The 17,430-nt window shown below is 48.1% G+C and overlaps 7 protein-coding genes across 7 annotated transcripts; 3 read left to right on the top strand and 4 right to left on the bottom strand.

Annotated features, from left to right (window-relative positions):
• Positions 1–10: 10 nt before the first annotated feature.
• Positions 11–540, bottom strand: LCP9604111_9520 (uncharacterized protein; the record flags this gene model as incomplete). Its single annotated transcript, XM_039077784.1, has 2 exons — positions 11–186; positions 255–540. The coding sequence occupies 2 exons, from the start codon at positions 538–540 to the stop codon at positions 11–13; spliced, it is 462 nt and encodes a 153-aa protein (XP_038924522.1).
• A 1,819-nt stretch (positions 541–2,359) lies between these two features.
• LCP9604111_9519 (phosphotransferase family protein) lies at positions 2,360–3,488 on the bottom strand (the record flags this gene model as incomplete). Its single annotated transcript, XM_039077782.1, has 2 exons — positions 2,360–3,028; positions 3,078–3,488. The coding sequence occupies 2 exons, from the start codon at positions 3,486–3,488 to the stop codon at positions 2,360–2,362; spliced, it is 1,080 nt and encodes a 359-aa protein (XP_038924521.1).
• Positions 3,489–4,641: 1,153 nt separating this feature from the next.
• LCP9604111_9518 (nucleotide pyrophosphatase/phosphodiesterase family protein) lies at positions 4,642–6,852 on the top strand (the record flags this gene model as incomplete). Its single annotated transcript, XM_039077781.1, has 3 exons — positions 4,642–5,076; positions 5,131–6,397; positions 6,452–6,852. 3 exons carry the CDS (start codon positions 4,642–4,644, stop codon positions 6,850–6,852), a joined length of 2,103 nt encoding a protein of 700 aa, XP_038924520.1.
• Positions 6,853–8,956: 2,104 nt separating this feature from the next.
• On the top strand, positions 8,957–9,694 carry LCP9604111_9517 (uncharacterized protein; the record flags this gene model as incomplete). The annotated part of the gene is made up of 1 exon (XM_039077780.1): positions 8,957–9,694. The coding sequence occupies one exon, from the start codon at positions 8,957–8,959 to the stop codon at positions 9,692–9,694; it is 738 nt and encodes a 245-aa protein (XP_038924519.1).
• A 627-nt stretch (positions 9,695–10,321) lies between these two features.
• On the bottom strand, positions 10,322–11,200 carry LCP9604111_9516 (uncharacterized protein; the record flags this gene model as incomplete). Its single annotated transcript, XM_039077779.1, has 1 exon — positions 10,322–11,200. One exon carries the CDS (start codon positions 11,198–11,200, stop codon positions 10,322–10,324), a length of 879 nt encoding a protein of 292 aa, XP_038924518.1.
• Positions 11,201–12,262: 1,062 nt separating this feature from the next.
• Positions 12,263–14,059, top strand: LCP9604111_9515 (BCS1 and AAA domain-containing protein; the record flags this gene model as incomplete). Its single annotated transcript, XM_039077778.1, has 1 exon — positions 12,263–14,059. The coding sequence occupies one exon, from the start codon at positions 12,263–12,265 to the stop codon at positions 14,057–14,059; it is 1,797 nt and encodes a 598-aa protein (XP_038924517.1).
• A 320-nt stretch (positions 14,060–14,379) lies between these two features.
• On the bottom strand, positions 14,380–15,429 carry LCP9604111_9514 (glycoside hydrolase family 43 protein; the record flags this gene model as incomplete). The annotated part of the gene is made up of 2 exons (XM_039077777.1): positions 14,380–15,054; positions 15,109–15,429. 2 exons carry the CDS (start codon positions 15,427–15,429, stop codon positions 14,380–14,382), a joined length of 996 nt encoding a protein of 331 aa, XP_038924516.1.
• Between the last annotated feature and the right edge of the window lie 2,001 nt (positions 15,430–17,430).

Raw genomic sequence — 17,430 nt, 5'->3', positions numbered from 1 at the left:
AGGGCCAGAGCTAGAACCGGAGCCAGATCCAGAGCCTGAGCCAGTTCCAGAGCCTGAGCCAGTGCCAGAGCCTGAGCCAGTGCCAGAGCCTGAGCCAGTGCCAGAGCCTGAGCCAGTGCCAGAGCCTGAGCCAGTGCCTGAGCCTGAGCCAGTGCCAGAACCAGCACCACCGGATGGGGAGGTGCCCTGAGTTCTGGTAGGAACATAGACTGGGATGGTCGCGCTACCGTGGCAGGTGTAGCAGGGGGATGTACCAGTGACAATGATAGTGCTGTTATTACCAACACCGCCGCCGGGACCGCCTGGGGTGCCAGTCACGATGGGGTGGCTACCAGTGCTGGTACCGGTGCCGACAATGCCGGTTCCAATGGGATGAGTACCGGTCTGAGCACCGGTAGGAGCAACATCAGTACCAGGCTCAACACGTTGCTTGCCGATGATACCCTTCACGTGGACGGGAGGTTCCTGCAGCTGTTTGGAGCCGGCTTGAACACCGGCTGCGAGAGCCAGCAAGGCGACGGAGGGGGCTGTGAAGTGCATTTTTATTGGAAAACAAACACGATTTGGATCAAGGAATGAGATAAAGCCTGTTCTTTAACAAGCGATATAGCTAGGACGGGCATTAGTACATATTCTTGAGATCATGGTGCTCGAGTACTTACTTAAGGTGAGATGCGATTGAGATGGACATAGCAGAATCCGTGAAGAGGACGGCATCTTTATAGATCTGGCAACGGTTCCCAATCCGGCATCTAAGTAATTAAGGTTAATTAGTGATGGCATCAGTAATTGGAGGAAAAAAATTCCAAGGTTGTGTTCCTCTTGTCTTGGCATCGAAAACGAGATCAAGGCGAATTCCGCATCCGGGGATAATCGCACTGTTCTAGATAGACTCAATCCACTTTGATCTGATACAATCGGACGAGGCCGACACCAACTCCGTCATGATCTTCCCCCGTTGCTGTTCGTCCGAAATGTGGGGATCTCGCTGGCTTAGGTGGGTCACGTGATATGGTATCCCAATTGGGAAGTAGCCGCTCGCAAGCGGACATCACACGTCGAACACTCCAACGTGGAATTCCACAGCGATCCACTTCAGAGATGAGACAATAAGAGACAAGTTGATTCTATTTATGGGTCACCTGTTTTCGGGACCATACACTGAAGACATTGTCTGAAGAAGTGGAGTCTTGGAAGACAATGGGGTGGAGAGCATCTTATCCCCCTAGGAAGATGAGCCCATAAAGTAGCGGTCATCTACCCATGACTCTCTGCGTAGTGATATCACAAGGATCACTACTTCTCTAGCTGTAAGGCAGGTGAATGGCACTTTATGTCTGGTAGAGCACACATAGCCTATAGAACTGGTCGTAACAACCGTATTTGGGGATTAACTGCCGTGTTACTTCTATCATGGCATTATAGGACTTTGGCAGTTCTCGGAACATCAAAGTTAGCAAGGCTGTGACCTGCGCAGAGCTGATCGCCCAGCCAGTCTCCTAACAACTGCATCCGGCTGTCCGGCATCTAGTGAGTCTACATCAACGCAGCTCACCTAACATCAGGAATTTGACTTCGAGATGCTTAAGTATCGGTCATTTACATTTTCATACTTCTCTGTCTTCGGTCAACTAAGCAGCTTTCACGTCAAGTTCGTCATGTCCGATCTTTGTCATTTGCGATCAATTTGAGGAATGTGATTCCCCGCAGTAGCAGTGGAATGTGTGTTTTTTTAGGGCTATGTATTTCAGCCTCACGCTTCAAGCAACAAAGTTGATCCCGGTTATTGGTAACATAAAAGTAGGTAAAATCCATGGATAACTTGCAACCTAAACTATCCATTTTTGCAAATGCCGGTTTCGGAACTAAATTAGCTATATCATCGGTAGCAGTTGAACTGATTTAGTGATCTTGACGGATGAGATGATTAATTAGGCGATCTCTTAATAGCTTCATAATAATGTCTATTGAGCAAACCAATTAATCAGACCAATTGGGCAGATTAATTGAATAGCTTCATGTTTGACAGATCAGGTGATCTCTAAATAATTGAAAATGGAGTGCTAAGAGCGACCTCTCCTAATTAGGTTAGACTGTCCCGTAGTATGTACTAAAACCGCTGTCCCAACAGTATCTTACATAATCCTTATGTCAACATACATGTCATGTGACGAGCCCCTCACAGATGTAACTGACATGGATATTCCTCAGATGACATATGCAAGCTGATATATATTTCTCTTGTAGGGATCTTTATTAGGTGTACAGCCTGACAGAAACTTGCATAGCCCAGAGACAACTTTAGCGTATTGATTGGGTCTGACAGGGGTGCGGTGTCTACAAAAAGGGTGATAGCTAACTAGAGCTCATCGAACAGTTTACAGTAAAGCCCAAGTTTCCCATTCTCGTATAGCCCCAGGGCAGTCGCAATATTCTGAATATATGGCGAGGCCAAAATAGTAGAAAGGCTGTTGTCAGAGCCTCTCTCCTCGAAATCTCTAACACTTTGCACATAATCGTTCCTTTCCCTCCGTAACTTCCGTGTCTCTTCGTCAACGGGGTTTCCCTCAGCATCATAATTTGTTGGTAAATCCATTGGGGGAGGTACAACACCCAAGAACAGTGGAAAATCGACGACCCCCCACGGGACCGTGCCCGCATGTTCCCAATCAATAACCGACAGAATGTTATAATCACCGTCGATGATAACATTACTATGTCGAAAGTCTGGGTGAAAGAGGGGGAAAGGGCCTTCGTTTTTGACGGATAATATATGTAGGGCTTCTTTGATTTTATCAGGAAAACCTCCGATTGATGCAGGCACTTCATCATGCCAATGACTTGGCAAACGGGATCTGATATCGATGTCTCGCATTGGAAACTTGACGGTGTTGCTCCATGCGGCAAAATATTCAGCTGCGGTTTCGAAGGGGCCTCCTATACCAGGTATTGAGTCGACATCGTATGAACCACCGGCATGTCTCATAATCATACCAATCTTAGGAAATCGAATTTCAGACATGGCAACCTGTTAGTCAGTCGACGTCTCACCGTAGGCGAGTATTCCAGACGCTTACCTGTATTTCTGCAATACTGCGGCAGAACGCTGATTTGAATCTAGCTGGTATTTCACCATTGTGCACTTCCCAGCCTCCAAAAGCATCCATCGCAGTACTGCCAGGTATCAATTCCATGATCATGAAGGCACGGCCGATTATATTCCCATTTGTCTCATAACCGAACACTTTCGGGACAGGGATCTCCGTTCGCTCACGAAGCAAAGAAAGTATGTGGACTTCATGAAGCAAGCGTTTCTTGGTGTCGCTGGTGCACTGGCCTAATGGGATGCGTGCAACCCACTTCATGCCGTCCTCAAATTCGAGGACTCTCACCAGGTGAACTCCGCCCATGTGGTATGATGGGGGAATATGGCAAGATCGAGTGGATAAAACTTCCATGCGCTGGTTGCCTCTTAAGTTTGAGAGCATAATCGAAGAGAGCTGTCCAGTTGATCGGAGGCAACGAATCACCATGCTTGATGTCGGTCTGCCAATTCATTGACTCCATGACTTTCGTTTAACTAATCGGTCGGAAGTAAAGAAGTTTGTGCAAAATGAAAGAATGGTGTAGATTAGGTATAAGAAGAAGGCCTTCGACTGATCCCTAAAAAAAGGTCCGCTCTCAAGATCCCCTCTTAACCGAGTATGTTGGGTGCCCGTCAATTAGACGACGGCAATCTTGCGCACAACCCTCCCAGGGACATGGCATCACGGAGATGAGCTGAGGCTTGGCGACCGTATTGATTGGATCTGACAGGGGTACGGTGTCTAAGGAGGGGGGAGGTGTTTCCAGTATCTCGTAAATCAATGGCAAATCAATCAGGGGGATATCGTCAACAGAGTCCATAGTAATCGATATCAATTCAATACAATATAGTTATAGCTAGGTAGAGATATAGTGATTAATGGGGTTTGGCAGCTTTGGGCTTCAAGTATAGAGAATAGCCCCAGTATGCTAGTCACTTACGAGCTTTACTTTCTACAAAAATCACTGCAGGCAGTCACATCGGAGGCGTAGAGATGGGGATCTGGTGATTGTACAAGACAGAGTACTCCGTATGACCCAACTTTGTTGCGATGTTGGAGCTTCGTGGTAATATTGGCTCTTGTCTCATCATTTGCAGTTTGCGAGGTGGAATCTTTCAAGGAATTGATATCCGGGATTTAGTAATTCCGTATCCGAATCGGAATATCTCCTCAAGCATTGGTTTGCTGGAACTATATGAAGTAGGGCTCCTCTAAGCACTATGGACATATCTCACATTTGAAATGGGCTTTCACAATCGCCCAGCAGTTTCCCCGACTGCTGCTTGGGTATCTCGACTACCTTGATCGGATTATGAGCCGTAATAAGCAGGTACACAACCCGTGAACAACAAAGGATTATTAATCTAACCTGACGTAGCAAGCTTAGTCGTCCTCAATTTTTTAGTTAAAACTATCTTATTCTAGTCATGTAATTGTCAAAATAACCAAAATAAACAACGCCATAGATCGGGCTTATCGCAACTGATTGCCGGGTCTTGGCAATAATCTCCCTTTCTCCTCTCAACTCTTTTTCCATGTCTTCACCAGGCTAGCAATGCGCCGCCCAGACCCTACTTCTTCCCTTCTTTCTCCTGCCAATTACGACAACGATGCATCTTCGTTGCGGTCACCCTCCGAGCAGGACTCAGATTCCGACGATGACGCGCTCCTCGATCAGCACCGCAGCACCTTGGAAATTGCAGAGCACGACCGGGCAGTGCTAGAAGATGAAGAGGAGCTAGAGAATCTTCTGATCCGGCGTGGCACTGGACATGGTCTGCGGAGGATATTCAGCCCAAATGGTAGCACTGTGAAGATCGGGAAGACGAAAAAGGAGCGGCGACGGCGGAGGGGGTCACGGCGGGAGAGAGTCAGTGAAGACGGCGAGCTGATGTATGAGATGGAAGAGGGAATTGGTGACGAGAATGCCTCTGTTTTGAGTGCATCATCGTTAGATTTGGACAGGACAGGCGAATACAGATATGAACCTGTAAGACGTACCATGGCTGGTTTCTATGTTCTTGCTAACACATTCGCTCCTTAGCCTCCACGGCCTTCATGGCGAAGAATACTGTTTATAACTACTCTCATCGCTATACTCTTCGTCATCCTCTTCCTCGGCGCGTATAAAGCCTCTAGTGGGTTCCGGGCTTCACGAGCACACCCTCCACGCTTGCTCTCCAACGGCACAGCTCTCTTTGCGCCAACCACTATCATTATCTCGCTCGACGGTTTCCGGGCCGACTTTCTCGACCGTGGCCTGACTCCTGCGCTGAACTCACTCATCGCCAATGGCGTTTCCCCGCAATATATGAACCCGAGCTTCCCGAGCGTCACCTTCCCAAATCACTTCACGCTTATGACTGGACTATATCCCGAGAGTCATGGCATTGTAGGAAACACATTTTGGGACCCGAAGATAAAGGAAGACTTCTACTATACCCATCCCACTGTCAGCATGCAACCCAAGTGGTGGATGGCGGAACCGCTCTGGGTGACCGCAGAAAAGCAGCGCGTGAAGACCGCGATCCATATGTGGCCGGGGTCTGAGGCGCACATTGGTGACAGGGAGCCGAGCTTTTTGGACAAATATAACGGGACGGAACTCTTGTCGCGCAAGGCGGATCGGGTCCTTGGGTTTTTGGATCTACCGGGTGTTGAGGACGAATCGCAGATAACACCTGAGCGGCCGCAGTTGATCGTAGCTTACGTTCCTGACGTTGACCGAGATGGGCATAAATTTGGCCCTAATAGCACTGAAATCCGAAAGACCATTTCAGCAGCGGATAGCATGGTTGCGAGCATTATGACTGGTCTTGAGCAACGCAATCTCACCGACGTGGTAAACATCATGGTTGTCTCAGACCACGGCATGGCTACTACCTCTACGGAAAGGCTGGTTCAGTTGGACGATTTGATTGATTATGATCTGATTGAACATATTGACGGGTGGCCATCTGGTGGTCTGCGCGCCAAGAATCCTGAGGATCTGGAGACCCTTCGCAAACAATTGGAGAAGGTGGCTCCGGATTACGAGCATGCTTTTGAATTTTACACACGGGAGACAATGCCTGAACGGTATCACTTCTCAAACAACGAACGCATTGCGCCATTGTGGGTCATCCCTAAGGCGGGATGGGCTCTCGTTGATCGGTCAGAGTTCGATGTCAAGGAGGCTTTGAAGACTGGGAAGGAATACCATCCTCGAGGTATTCACGGGTACGACCACGAGCATCCATTGATGCGTGCAATATTTATTGCGCGCGGCCCAGCCTTCCCTCATAAGCCAAACAGCCGATTGGATGTTTTTCGTAAGTACCTGCTCCGAACCATCGATTGGAATTTGACCTAACGAATCTGTATAGAAAACATCGAGGTATATAACATTGTCTGTGACTCTTTGGGTGTCAATCCCCTTCCAGGCAATGGCACACTACGACTCCCGCTGAAGCCAGTCGGCCTTCACTCGGATGAGAACGCACCGGTTTTGGACACACCACCTGATCCCCCGGCTCAAACTTCACCAACAGCAGGGCCTTCGCAACCTGCATATCCGCAGCCATCACCTCCACAACGCAAGCCACCACGGCCAGCACCGAGACCCACTACAGCAGCCAATGCACCACCCGCCACAGACTACCAAAGTGACGATGAGAAGGGTTCGACGTGGTGGGGCACAGTCTGGCACAAACTCGATGATTTTAAGAACTGGGCTGGTGGCGTTGCCGATGCTGTTCAAGGCAAACACCCGGAATCTGACAGTTGATTGTTCAATTATGTGCGTTTAGCTTTACATTTTGATAGATACCCATGTTCACGTATATAATGTTTAAATTATACTCATTCTCTCAGTATATAAGAGAAAGAGAAGAAGGAAGATCAAACAAGGCAGGGAGTAGGTCCTTACAACCTCAGCAGAAATAATCTCAACGGTCCTTAGAGGAGAGTCAGGTTCATGATTTGTTCCACACAGGCGTCGCCATGATAGGCGGATAATTTTGCGAAATTTTGTTTGCTATAAAAGTGATTGGCTTTGTTGTTATATGCTTCTACGTAGACTCTTAATGCAATCAGGCGTACGCACTAAGGCTTTTCCTACTTTCATACAGCTTCCCAGGCCTCTCCTTGTCTCATTGATGGCTTTCGGGCCTTTCTCTCGTTGTCTCCATCAAGCTATTTAGAGAGCTGACAAGTCTCAGATTATTCTTATCAATCTAACTCACCTCTGTTGATCACTTCTTGTTTCGTTAGACACATAGTGCATGAGCTTACCTACATACATCAACTCTGCCAGATTTTTCCTCCTATCTGGCCCTGGTACAACTTAATATAGTGCATCGTGCACTCAATTGTGGATATAACTGTGGTTGGACTCTTATTTATACAATTATCAATGTCGGGGACTATATATAGCTTAAATTCGTCTTTCGATATTAGAACTTCGTCTTCGCATATATATTTTTACATGTCTTGTCCGGTGTTTTCCCCTCCTGGTTGTTACAGCTAGAATGGTGGCTCGAGCCTTGGTACCTCGTGATCTTTGGCGAATATCGATACTTTGCAGGCGAAAGGCTTGGCGCTAGAGGCCTTTCGTTGGTTTATCCGCGATGAGGGCACCGTCTCAAGACCATCTGCCTGCGTCAGTACCAGTTCCTTTCTATTCTCAAACGGGAATCCATCTCGTTCATTACAGCAATGCCTATTTGGCATGGGGCCTTGGACCACTGCGGGTACATAACTATACTCCGAAGAGCGATTCACAAGCTCTGAGAGGATTGCCCGGTGAGATTCCCCCCGGCCGCGGACTACCTCGATCCATATATCCAGCACCTATAAACTGCTCTTGCGGGGAAGCTATATCGTCTACTTGTCTCATAGCATTCACGAGGCGTTGCATGCTCTCGAAGAGATGGTTGCCATGCAATTGCCGGGTCGTGCGAGTCTTTCCTTGGCCTTGAGGCTAAAGCATATATTCCCCGTCAGCATGCTATAGGAACGGAGATACGGTGGCAACTGGTCTAGTACATGACCAATACTCGACCCATTAGCGAGATTGGAGATTCTCGCCTCTACTCTACCGAGAATGGGTTCCTTCTCAGCTCAGAAGTGCATACCTAGTTTGGCAATTTCTGACTAGGAGTTGATCCCGATGTGAGACCCTCTCCATAGTGATTGGTGACGTCTTGAGAACTATTGAAACCCCGTTGTTCAGCCTGTTGAGGAGACCGTGCGTATGATACTTCAACGCCCGGAAGAGATCAAGGATGTTGTGAAGTCGTTCAAAAAGAATGGCGAAAGAAAGCACTCAAACCGCTCTTCAAAAATACAAATGATCTCGACCAACATATATTTGTACCAAGTAGTTCCATTCCTAGCTAGCGTCTAATCTTCCATATGATACACAAACCTCACATTTGTTATGGTGGTAGTATCTTTTTGAATTATAAGCTTACTTTATCCAAGCCCGACAAGGATTCCTCACAGTCTGGGGCTCAGAGAGATTGGGCGGTAGGCTATTGAGAACTTAGTTACAACAAATAACACGATCTTTTGCAGAGCCAATGCAAACATTCGTGGTGGCAGTTATCAACCTTCACTTCATTCTTCATCTCTTTCCTTTCTTCCATCACACGCCACTCCTCCCACCGATCGGTATGTACTCAACCTCATCTTTATCTCCATATCAATCTTCGCTCCATATTAATAGCTAACTTCTAGGATTTTGTTCCATGGGACCCAGCCCCTGTGAGTAAGCTGCGATAAGGGTCACGGGTTCTCAATTCATCAACAATCATTCGCAATGCTGACGATAAAAGCCAAATTGATCAGAGAGTCGTTAGATCGGGCCCACACAGATCATACCGAGTACCATGGCTCGGAAGCGCAGGTTCGAAGAAATGCTCGACAAAAACAATCGAAGCAATCGCGGCATTGACTACACCGAGACTCTCCCTGCCACGGCCAGTTTTCTGTCTACACCCAAGCCAGCGGATTCACTGGTGGAAACATGCGACAAAGTGGAAAGACTAGCTTCCATTGTTAGAAGAGGCAAAAGCCTTGCTATTCACACAAAGAATGCAACGCCTCAGCGTGATGCTATCACCGATGCCAAGGCAACGATGACCGCCCTCGAGATCGAACAGTACGAAGCCTACATTCGTGGTGATATCGTCCCCACTGTCGAGTGGGCCAAAGCCCAGGGGCCTCCTATGATTCCATATGGCCTAGAAGACAGTAATCGCGCTGTTCAGTTCCTGCATGCTGCCAGAGAAATTTGCCGCAACCTGCAGATCAGCCCACACGCCACATCTCAGTTCATCGCCAACTTTCCATGGGCGATGCCTCTCATCAATGCAGTTATGAAGGTGCAGGCTTCGCAGCAGAAGTATGTGGACGATCAAATCAACCGCACTGAAGCCGAAATGGAGCTTGTGGAACTGAATACAACACGCAGTATTGTCACTGTTGCTATGAAAACCCTCGCCGATGAACAACAGCGCGTGAGCGAGGAACAACGGCGAGTGGACCGACTGGCGGCCAAAATTCGCATGGCCTGTGAGGTCATCCAGGACCGCGGGGATTCCATCCAATCGCAAGAAGAATACTGAGGGGTTTAGAAGTGCGAGAGGTTGAATTGTCTTGTCTGAAGTCTCTCTTCACAAGACGATCATGTCCTGTGCTTCTCCCATTCAACCTTCCTCTACGTCCCCGACCCTCTCCTCATGTTTTACACCAACACACGTCGTTCCTTTATTCTGTACCCTCACTCTCTGCTTCACAATTTCCTATCGGCTTCAATTTTGTGCTTTGAACTCGATCATATGATGCCCAGAATGGATGGCTCTTCACAAAGGACAACACAGAATGAGCTTCAAAGTCCTGGGCAGTGTAGTTGCGAGCAGAATTGAAGACTCATAATCTTTACTTTCCTTCAGTGTAAAACTGTAGGCCATTAGAGGTATGCGGTTTGTGTCGGATCCTCTTTTAAAGATAACAAGATCGCGAGACTAGAATAACATCAGGACCAGGCCGCAGCTCTTTAAGGAATTGAGCGAGAGTAGAAGCGACGACGTTTTGATTATTTGGAACTGGAGTAGTAGACTAGCATTAAAACATTTCATTCTTGGGGTTTTTTCATCAACAGATAATCACAGAGACATAGAGCAGGTGGACAGAAAGCCAGCGAGAGGACACATGAGCAACAGACCCAATCCTAGACGTACACTGACATCCGGCTATTCCTTAGTCTTGGAACACTTCGTCCCCTTGTCTCGCACAGCGCTCTCATGGATCCTGTCGACACGTTTCTGAATAACCTCACAATCTGCACCAGTGAGTTCCATCACCGTTTCTAAGCTTAAATGTTTCTCCCTCAGAGTAGCATCCAATTGCAACCGGCGTTGTCTTTTCTGAAGGGTATTAATGGTGATCCGGATGATACTGCGAGCTGTTTCCAATTCCGCCAGCTCCATTTCGGTGAGTTCTTGATCTGCCAGATCTATCCGGCTGGGGCCTTCTTGGTCGCAGACATACTCCCACCGCACACGCCGTACCATCGCGACTGCCTCAATAAGAGGCATCACATAGCGAAAGTTAGCTATGAACCAGTGTGCGTTCTTGCGAGTGATGTGCGAATTAGGGTAGATCTCTCGAATGGCATGAACTTGATGCTTGAAGTGAGACTTTTCAGCTTTGGGAAGTTCAACTGTTTTGTTACTATTTTTCCAATCGACAGTGGGCATGACGGCACCAGCGACCCAGGCATTGTACTGCTTAATCTCGATTGACCGCATTCTTTTCTTTGCCTCGTCGATGGGGTCTCGCTCTTTTTTGGGAGCCTTTGCGTAGTTAGTGTGGATGGCAAGGCTCTTGCCTTCTCCGATAAGCTCAGCCAGTCTTTTCAGTTTCTTGTGGGTTTCCACTAGTTTGTCCGTTGGCTGAGGTGTAGACAGGAAGGTGGTGGTATCAGGGAGCTTCTCGGTGAAGTCAATTCCATCAGTTCCACAATCATTTATGTCAACTATGCAGCAACTTTCGTCGAACATTTCTTGGAAGCTGCGCTTTGGAGCCTTTGAAATAGGAGTCAGCTGAGGGGCATCCTGGCCCAAGGACATTCTGGGCAGTCTGTTTCCATTGTTAGGATTCTTTAGATTCCAGCTGGTTTTATTGATGATCTGGGGATAAACGGCTTACAGGGGTTCGGCTATGAACAAAGGGAAGATATAGATGGAGATAGAGATGGAGTAGTTAAGCGACTATTGGGCCAGATCAGTGGTTCAGGAAGTAATAGTAGATAGAGGTGGAGGATGAAGTGAAGGAAGTAGTATACTCTGTGATAGATTTATACTGACTGTGCCTAAACTTCAACCTAGGCAATCAAAGTCCCATTATTCATCGTGCTACTAATGCGTTATGTTCAGATAATTTTATCAAATATGTGGCAAACATATCTCCCTCCCTTGGGACTATGTAAATATGTTTTAACTTGTTACGAGAATAGAGTGATATCAAGTAGAAGATTGTATGTTTTAGTATTGAGGTTATTCTAAACTCCCGTATGTGGCCCCGGTGGGGTACTATCTCCATCAACCAGCCAAGTGGCCGAGCAGTAACTCGGCCATCGCATTCTTCCTTGGTCTAGTGGTGATGATTTCCGCTTGTCATTAAAACCGATAAGCGCGGGAGACCGGGGTTCGATTCCCCGAGGGAGAGATTTCTTTTTTTTTTCTTTTGCTCCCGCTTTTCACTTTTATCTTCTCAAAATTAACTCGATACGAACGTGGCGTATAAATAAATGTCACCTCTCGGTCTAATTATGCGATATGACGTAGGAAATTGTACCGCAGCGACGTGCAGCAAGAATGAGTCAAAGTCCAGGCAGACGCCCACAACCAGCCCAACTGAATCCCATCCTGTCCAATCCAATCAACTCCGACCAATGCTGCATGGGCATGTTCGCGAATCGAGGCGTGTCAGGCGCATCTCAGGCTCGGCCGAGGGCATATGTGTGTCTGAGCGGGAAAGGCCAACACACGAGGCTCAAATAAGTTCCCCGGGCCATAAAAGACTGGCCTATGCTTTGATTTTGCTATGCAGGGTCCTATCTTGTCTTTCCTCCTACTCTATTACCAGCAAATCCAAGCGAAATAAACTCGAGCATTTCAGATCTATCGATCATGAATTCCAGCCAAACTATCCCCACAACGGGGCCTTTGTCCAAGACGGACTCGGCCATGTTGGAGGTTCTAGTCCCCGGCTATGGCTTTATATCGCGCATGTTGGTATCTTACCTTAATTTTGATGTCAGCTCTTACCTGCAACTCCTGGTCAGCCTTGCTGTCTTTGGCGCAACTGCTCGATACTTTGTATTCGCCATTTGGGCGAACTTCAATGAGCTGTTTGTGTCAAGAGCCGAAATTCGCCTCGACGATGAGGCATTCCATTATCTGATGTTCTGGATCTCACGTCAGCCGCATATGAGAAATACAAATCGATTCGTCGCAGGCATCAAAACCAATAGTTACTGGAGCGAGAGTATAACAGATGAAGAGGAGCTCGACAGAGAAGAAGAAGCCGAGGGTGAGACTGTCGATGGCGAGAAGAACGATTCTTTCGATTCATACTGGGCCAGGGTCACCACCCGGGACAAGTACAAGAAGATGCAATTTACTCCCGCGGAAGGCTGCCACTACTTCTGGTACAAGAACCGACCGCTCATGCTCGAGCGCGAACACCGAGACGGGGGTTTGTGGTATGTAATGAACAACGAGCGGATATTCATATCGTGTCTCGGTCGGAATCCTGCGATCTTGAAGTCGCTGCTAGCGGAGGCACAACAGGCCTATGTTGAGCGCGACAGGAACCGCACGGTAATCTACCGCGGCTCGCGGATTTCCGCCGGCCAAGCCTTCAGCTGGCATCGGTGTATGGCCCGGTTAGCGCGTCCTCTTTCTACCGTTATTCTCGATCAAGAACAGAAGCATGACTTCCTTGATGATATCAAAGAATACCTGCACCCTCGCACGCGCCGCTGGTACAACAACCGTGGAATCCCATATCGGCGTGGATACCTTTTACACGGTCCCCCAGGGACTGGCAAGACGAGTCTGTGCTTTGCAGCGGCCGGACTGCTTGGATTGAAGCTCTACCTGTTGGATCTGAATTCCACGGCCTTGGAAGAGGAGAGTCTGTCGTTATTGTTCTCGGAACTACCACGCCGATGCATTATCCTACTTGAAGATATCGACTCAGCAGGCATTACAAAGGCTCGGGCCGCAAAATCTGCGCCTACATCTACTTCGGATAACCCCGTGGATCTTGTTATCAAGGAATCTGGCGTGGAAGCGGATGGCACAGCTGCCAAAGACGACACGAAGAAGAAGGGCGGAATCACGCTCTCCGGACTTCTGAACGTGATTGATGGTGTTGCCGCCAGTGAAGGCCGTATCCTCATTATGACTACAAACCACATCGACAGGCTGGACCCGGCTCTTCTCCGTCCCGGGCGTGTGGACATGAAGATCAGCTTCGGGTACACAAGCGAAGCAGATATCAAGGAGCTTTTTATCTCGATTTACGGGGCTATGAATAACGACATTGCCCATATCGCAGCGCCAAGAACCCACATCAATGGTATCAATGGGCTAGTCAAGTTGCCATCAACTCCTATTGTTGGTAACATCGCCAAGGTAGAGAGCGAGATTATCCAAAACTCCGACAAGAGTAATGGGGGAGTGAAAACGGCCAAAGAAAAAGATCCTCGATCTCGTATCACTGACTTGGCGTCTGAGTTTGCTGCTGTTGTTCCGAGTGGTGAGCTTACCGCTGCGGAGATCCAAGGATATCTTCTCAACCACAAGGAGACACCCGAGGTAGCGATTCAGGGTGCAGCGGAGTGGGTGCAAGAGGTACGGGATAAGAGGCGTGTCAGTGAAGTACAGCTAGAGGACGAGGCAAAGGAAGATGAAAAGTAAGAAGCTGAGGGAGAGGAAAAGGACGAATAAATCTGGGGTGCATGCAGGCGGGCCTAGGACGATACGACGATATAAAAAAATAATTTAATTCTACTACATTTGTGTACGTGCTTTTCATAATTGTGATTCTACAGTTCCTTGTGGCGAAGAGCAGTTGTTCTCTACTTATATGCGAAAAGTATTCAAGTTTGAAATCGCGAAACAGTATATCATTGCTGTCACCACATATCACATGCAAGCCCTCAAAACCCGGGGTATATATCAACCAAAGCCACAGTCCAGATGAAACCGGACCAACTGCAAAATGCAAACAAAATCTCTCAAGCAATCGACGCCGTCTTCCCATCAATAGTCACATCAGCGACATACATACACCTACTCGTCTTCTCCTCAGTACAGAACCCATGGAACAACATCCGATCCCCGCACCCACAAACATTCCCCCCACCAGGCGAAATAAGCCCCGTATTCGCAGCATTAATCATCGGAACATTGGTCTTAGTATAAGGACCCGTAATGCTCTGCGCCGTAGCATAGCGCACATCATACGCCGGGTCGGTAAAGCAATGAGTGGAATAAAACAAAAAGTACGTATTCCCATGGAGAATCAGATTCGGTGCCTCGACCAGCGGGCCATCACCATCAGCAGTACTGCGATCGAGGATCTGCACCGCGTCCCCGATAGGCGTGACACCGTCGGCGCCAACCTTCTGCAGCAGGATCGGCGTGGAAACAAGCGGTTCGACGCCGTTGTTGCAGTTTCCGCCGTGGCCGATGCTGTTGCCGTCGACTTTGAAAACGACGTAGCGACTGCCGTCTTTGTCTTTGAACCCTGCTGGGTCGATTGAGCCACCCTGATCCAGGCGGCAGGATAGGGGCGTGTTGCTTGGGACGTAGGGTCCTTCTGGGTGGTCTGCTACGGCTGTGCCGACGCAGTGGTGTCTGAGATCTGATTTTGCTTCACCGGAGTAATACATAACGTACTTTCCGTCGTCCTTGGAGATAGTTAATTTTTAGGGTTAATCTTTTTAGAAGCCGAGAAAACTTACTCGCATCACTACGTCAGGTGCCCAGTGATCGCTCTCAGTTTCCCATGTTGATATTGTGGGGAGGGCTTCGACATCGAGGAGTGTCCATGTTTGGAAGTCATTTGAAACGGCAACTTGGACCCGCTTGCCGTTACCGTTGGTGCCGAATGCATACCATTTGTTGTCGGCCGCCTTCATGAAGCTGGGATCCGGGAAGTTGGTGTTCAGGCCCAGCCAGGGGCCCTTGATTCGCTTTTCGAATAGAGGCGAGCTCAGGACAGCCGGAAGAAGGGATAGGGTTAGTAGACCCCATGTGGAAGTGGATTTCATGAAAGACCGCATATTGGACGAATTATCAGAAGATAGAGGTCTCGAAGATCCAAGTTGCTGATCATCAATCGGAGGAGGGGAGCTAAGTCCTTATATGTATATTTGACCGACATTGTCCGAATGTAGGGGAACAGAGTCGGCATTGGATTTAGGGTACCAAGACACCTGAAGTAAGGCCACATGCTGGGCGTCTGCTTGGCCCCGAGGGGCATATTAACTCCGAGCAGTGGGAAGGAGATTAAACAATGAAAGCCACAGCCGCAACGCCTGATATGGAGATCCATCAGGTGGCATCGGGACTCGGAGAAATGTAGTTTGGTCCATCCAATTATGTGCGAGGTTGTGCTGGCGTTTTTTTATATTTTATATTTTTGGAACCCTATTATTGGGCTACGTTATGGAATACTTGAAAGCTAAAAGGTGCGTTTGACGGGTTGCAAATGAAGGACTCGCTAGATCACTAGGGGACTTTGAAAGGGAAGGGTAACAAAAGAAGGGAAGATAAAGCACCTTGATACTTCAACAAGAACCTTGGAGATATCCTCAAATCCCTTGCCATAGAGGATGTTGGTTGGCGAGGGCACAAATGAGATTGGGTTTATTCGGCCGAGGGCCATTATTTGATTCGAGTCTAGAATTCTGATTCTGAGAAGGACCGGGTATCCCTAGATAACTGCAAGATGACTGGGTGAATGCCCTGCGACTTGACTCCACGTTGCTGGACTTGAGATGATTAAATTTGTCAGTATGACCGCATACAATTTCTAATTCTACCATTGAAGCCAGTCTAAGTTCAGCTGTGCTTTAGAGCCATGATACAACGTATAGATTAGGCCGGAAGATCTCCCACGGGGCGGGTGGCTAGGGGTGACTAGGGAATAGAATGTGCGGATCAAACCGCCAAGCTCGGCCAGATGCGGCAAGGAACTTCGGACTAGGGGTATATAATCGTCGATCAAGGGTCAAAGCTCCGACAGTAGTAACATGATGCAAGGGAGAGAAAATTCGATAGATTGTGGAAACAGAAAGCGACCCGAAGCCAAGAAATAATCCGGAAATATGCAGCCCAGATATGATATCTCCAACAATTTACCCCTAGCCAATGTCTGTTTCTCCACGATGATAGGCCCGGGAAATAGGGCCCAGGGTGAAGTTGGGTCACACGAGGCGCATGGCTTTCATGTGTTGGCACTCGTGGTCATCAGGGGCCAGACACATGGCGCTAGTCGTACACTACAGTCCATCTGTATGATCTCAGCTTCTAGTCTTCAGACACCAGAACTTAGAGCAGATAATAGTATAGAGAACAGTACTTTAGCATGCAGGACTTAACAAAAGAACATAGAAGCAACTATAACATTAGCGACGTGAAGTCCTTCGCAAAGGACGTCCGATCGTCCGATCGACCGATCTTTTACTACTTCAAGACTGCCCCATCGATATCGGATCGAAGAATAACCTTCCTCATTAGAAAAGTCCAACATCGAGCTTGTTCCATTGTCGATTACCCCGCATTATGGCGGCTGAGATGACAGTGAAGGCCTAACCAGTCGGTGAGGACTTTCCACTTAGGATATGATGTCACGGGGGCCTTGCGCCGACTACTTCCTATGATCGGCGTTGGAGTTGACAGGGATAATAACGGTGACAACACTGAGACCGGGTTTTCACGGAGATGTCAAAGCGAGCACGGTATGACTAGATAGGGAGATATGTCATTCTCTCTAGAGCCTTGCGCCAGTGCATGACAGTGTGTCGGGGGAGATAATAAACCGACAAGAAAGAATAGGGGAGAGGATGGATCGGTGTGCTCTTACCAAGTTGGGTCGAAGGAAGCCTACAGTTTGTGCATAAATCTCGGTCTTGGCGTCATAGATTTAATCAGCACAATTATGCACATAATTAGCATGTTTGCACTGTTCGTTATTGTAGTCCAAACCTCAACATCAGAATCATGGAAAATCATGGGGAATTTTGAATCAAGGGTAGAAAGTATTCATATGCTCTTGTGCC

Source organism: Penicillium roqueforti (genome assembly GCF_015533775.1).
Source record: "Penicillium roqueforti strain LCP96 04111 chromosome Unknown scaffold_49, whole genome shotgun sequence".
NCBI lineage: Eukaryota > Fungi > Ascomycota > Eurotiomycetes > Eurotiales > Aspergillaceae > Penicillium > Penicillium roqueforti.
This window is presented reverse-complemented; position numbering and strand designations above follow the sequence as displayed.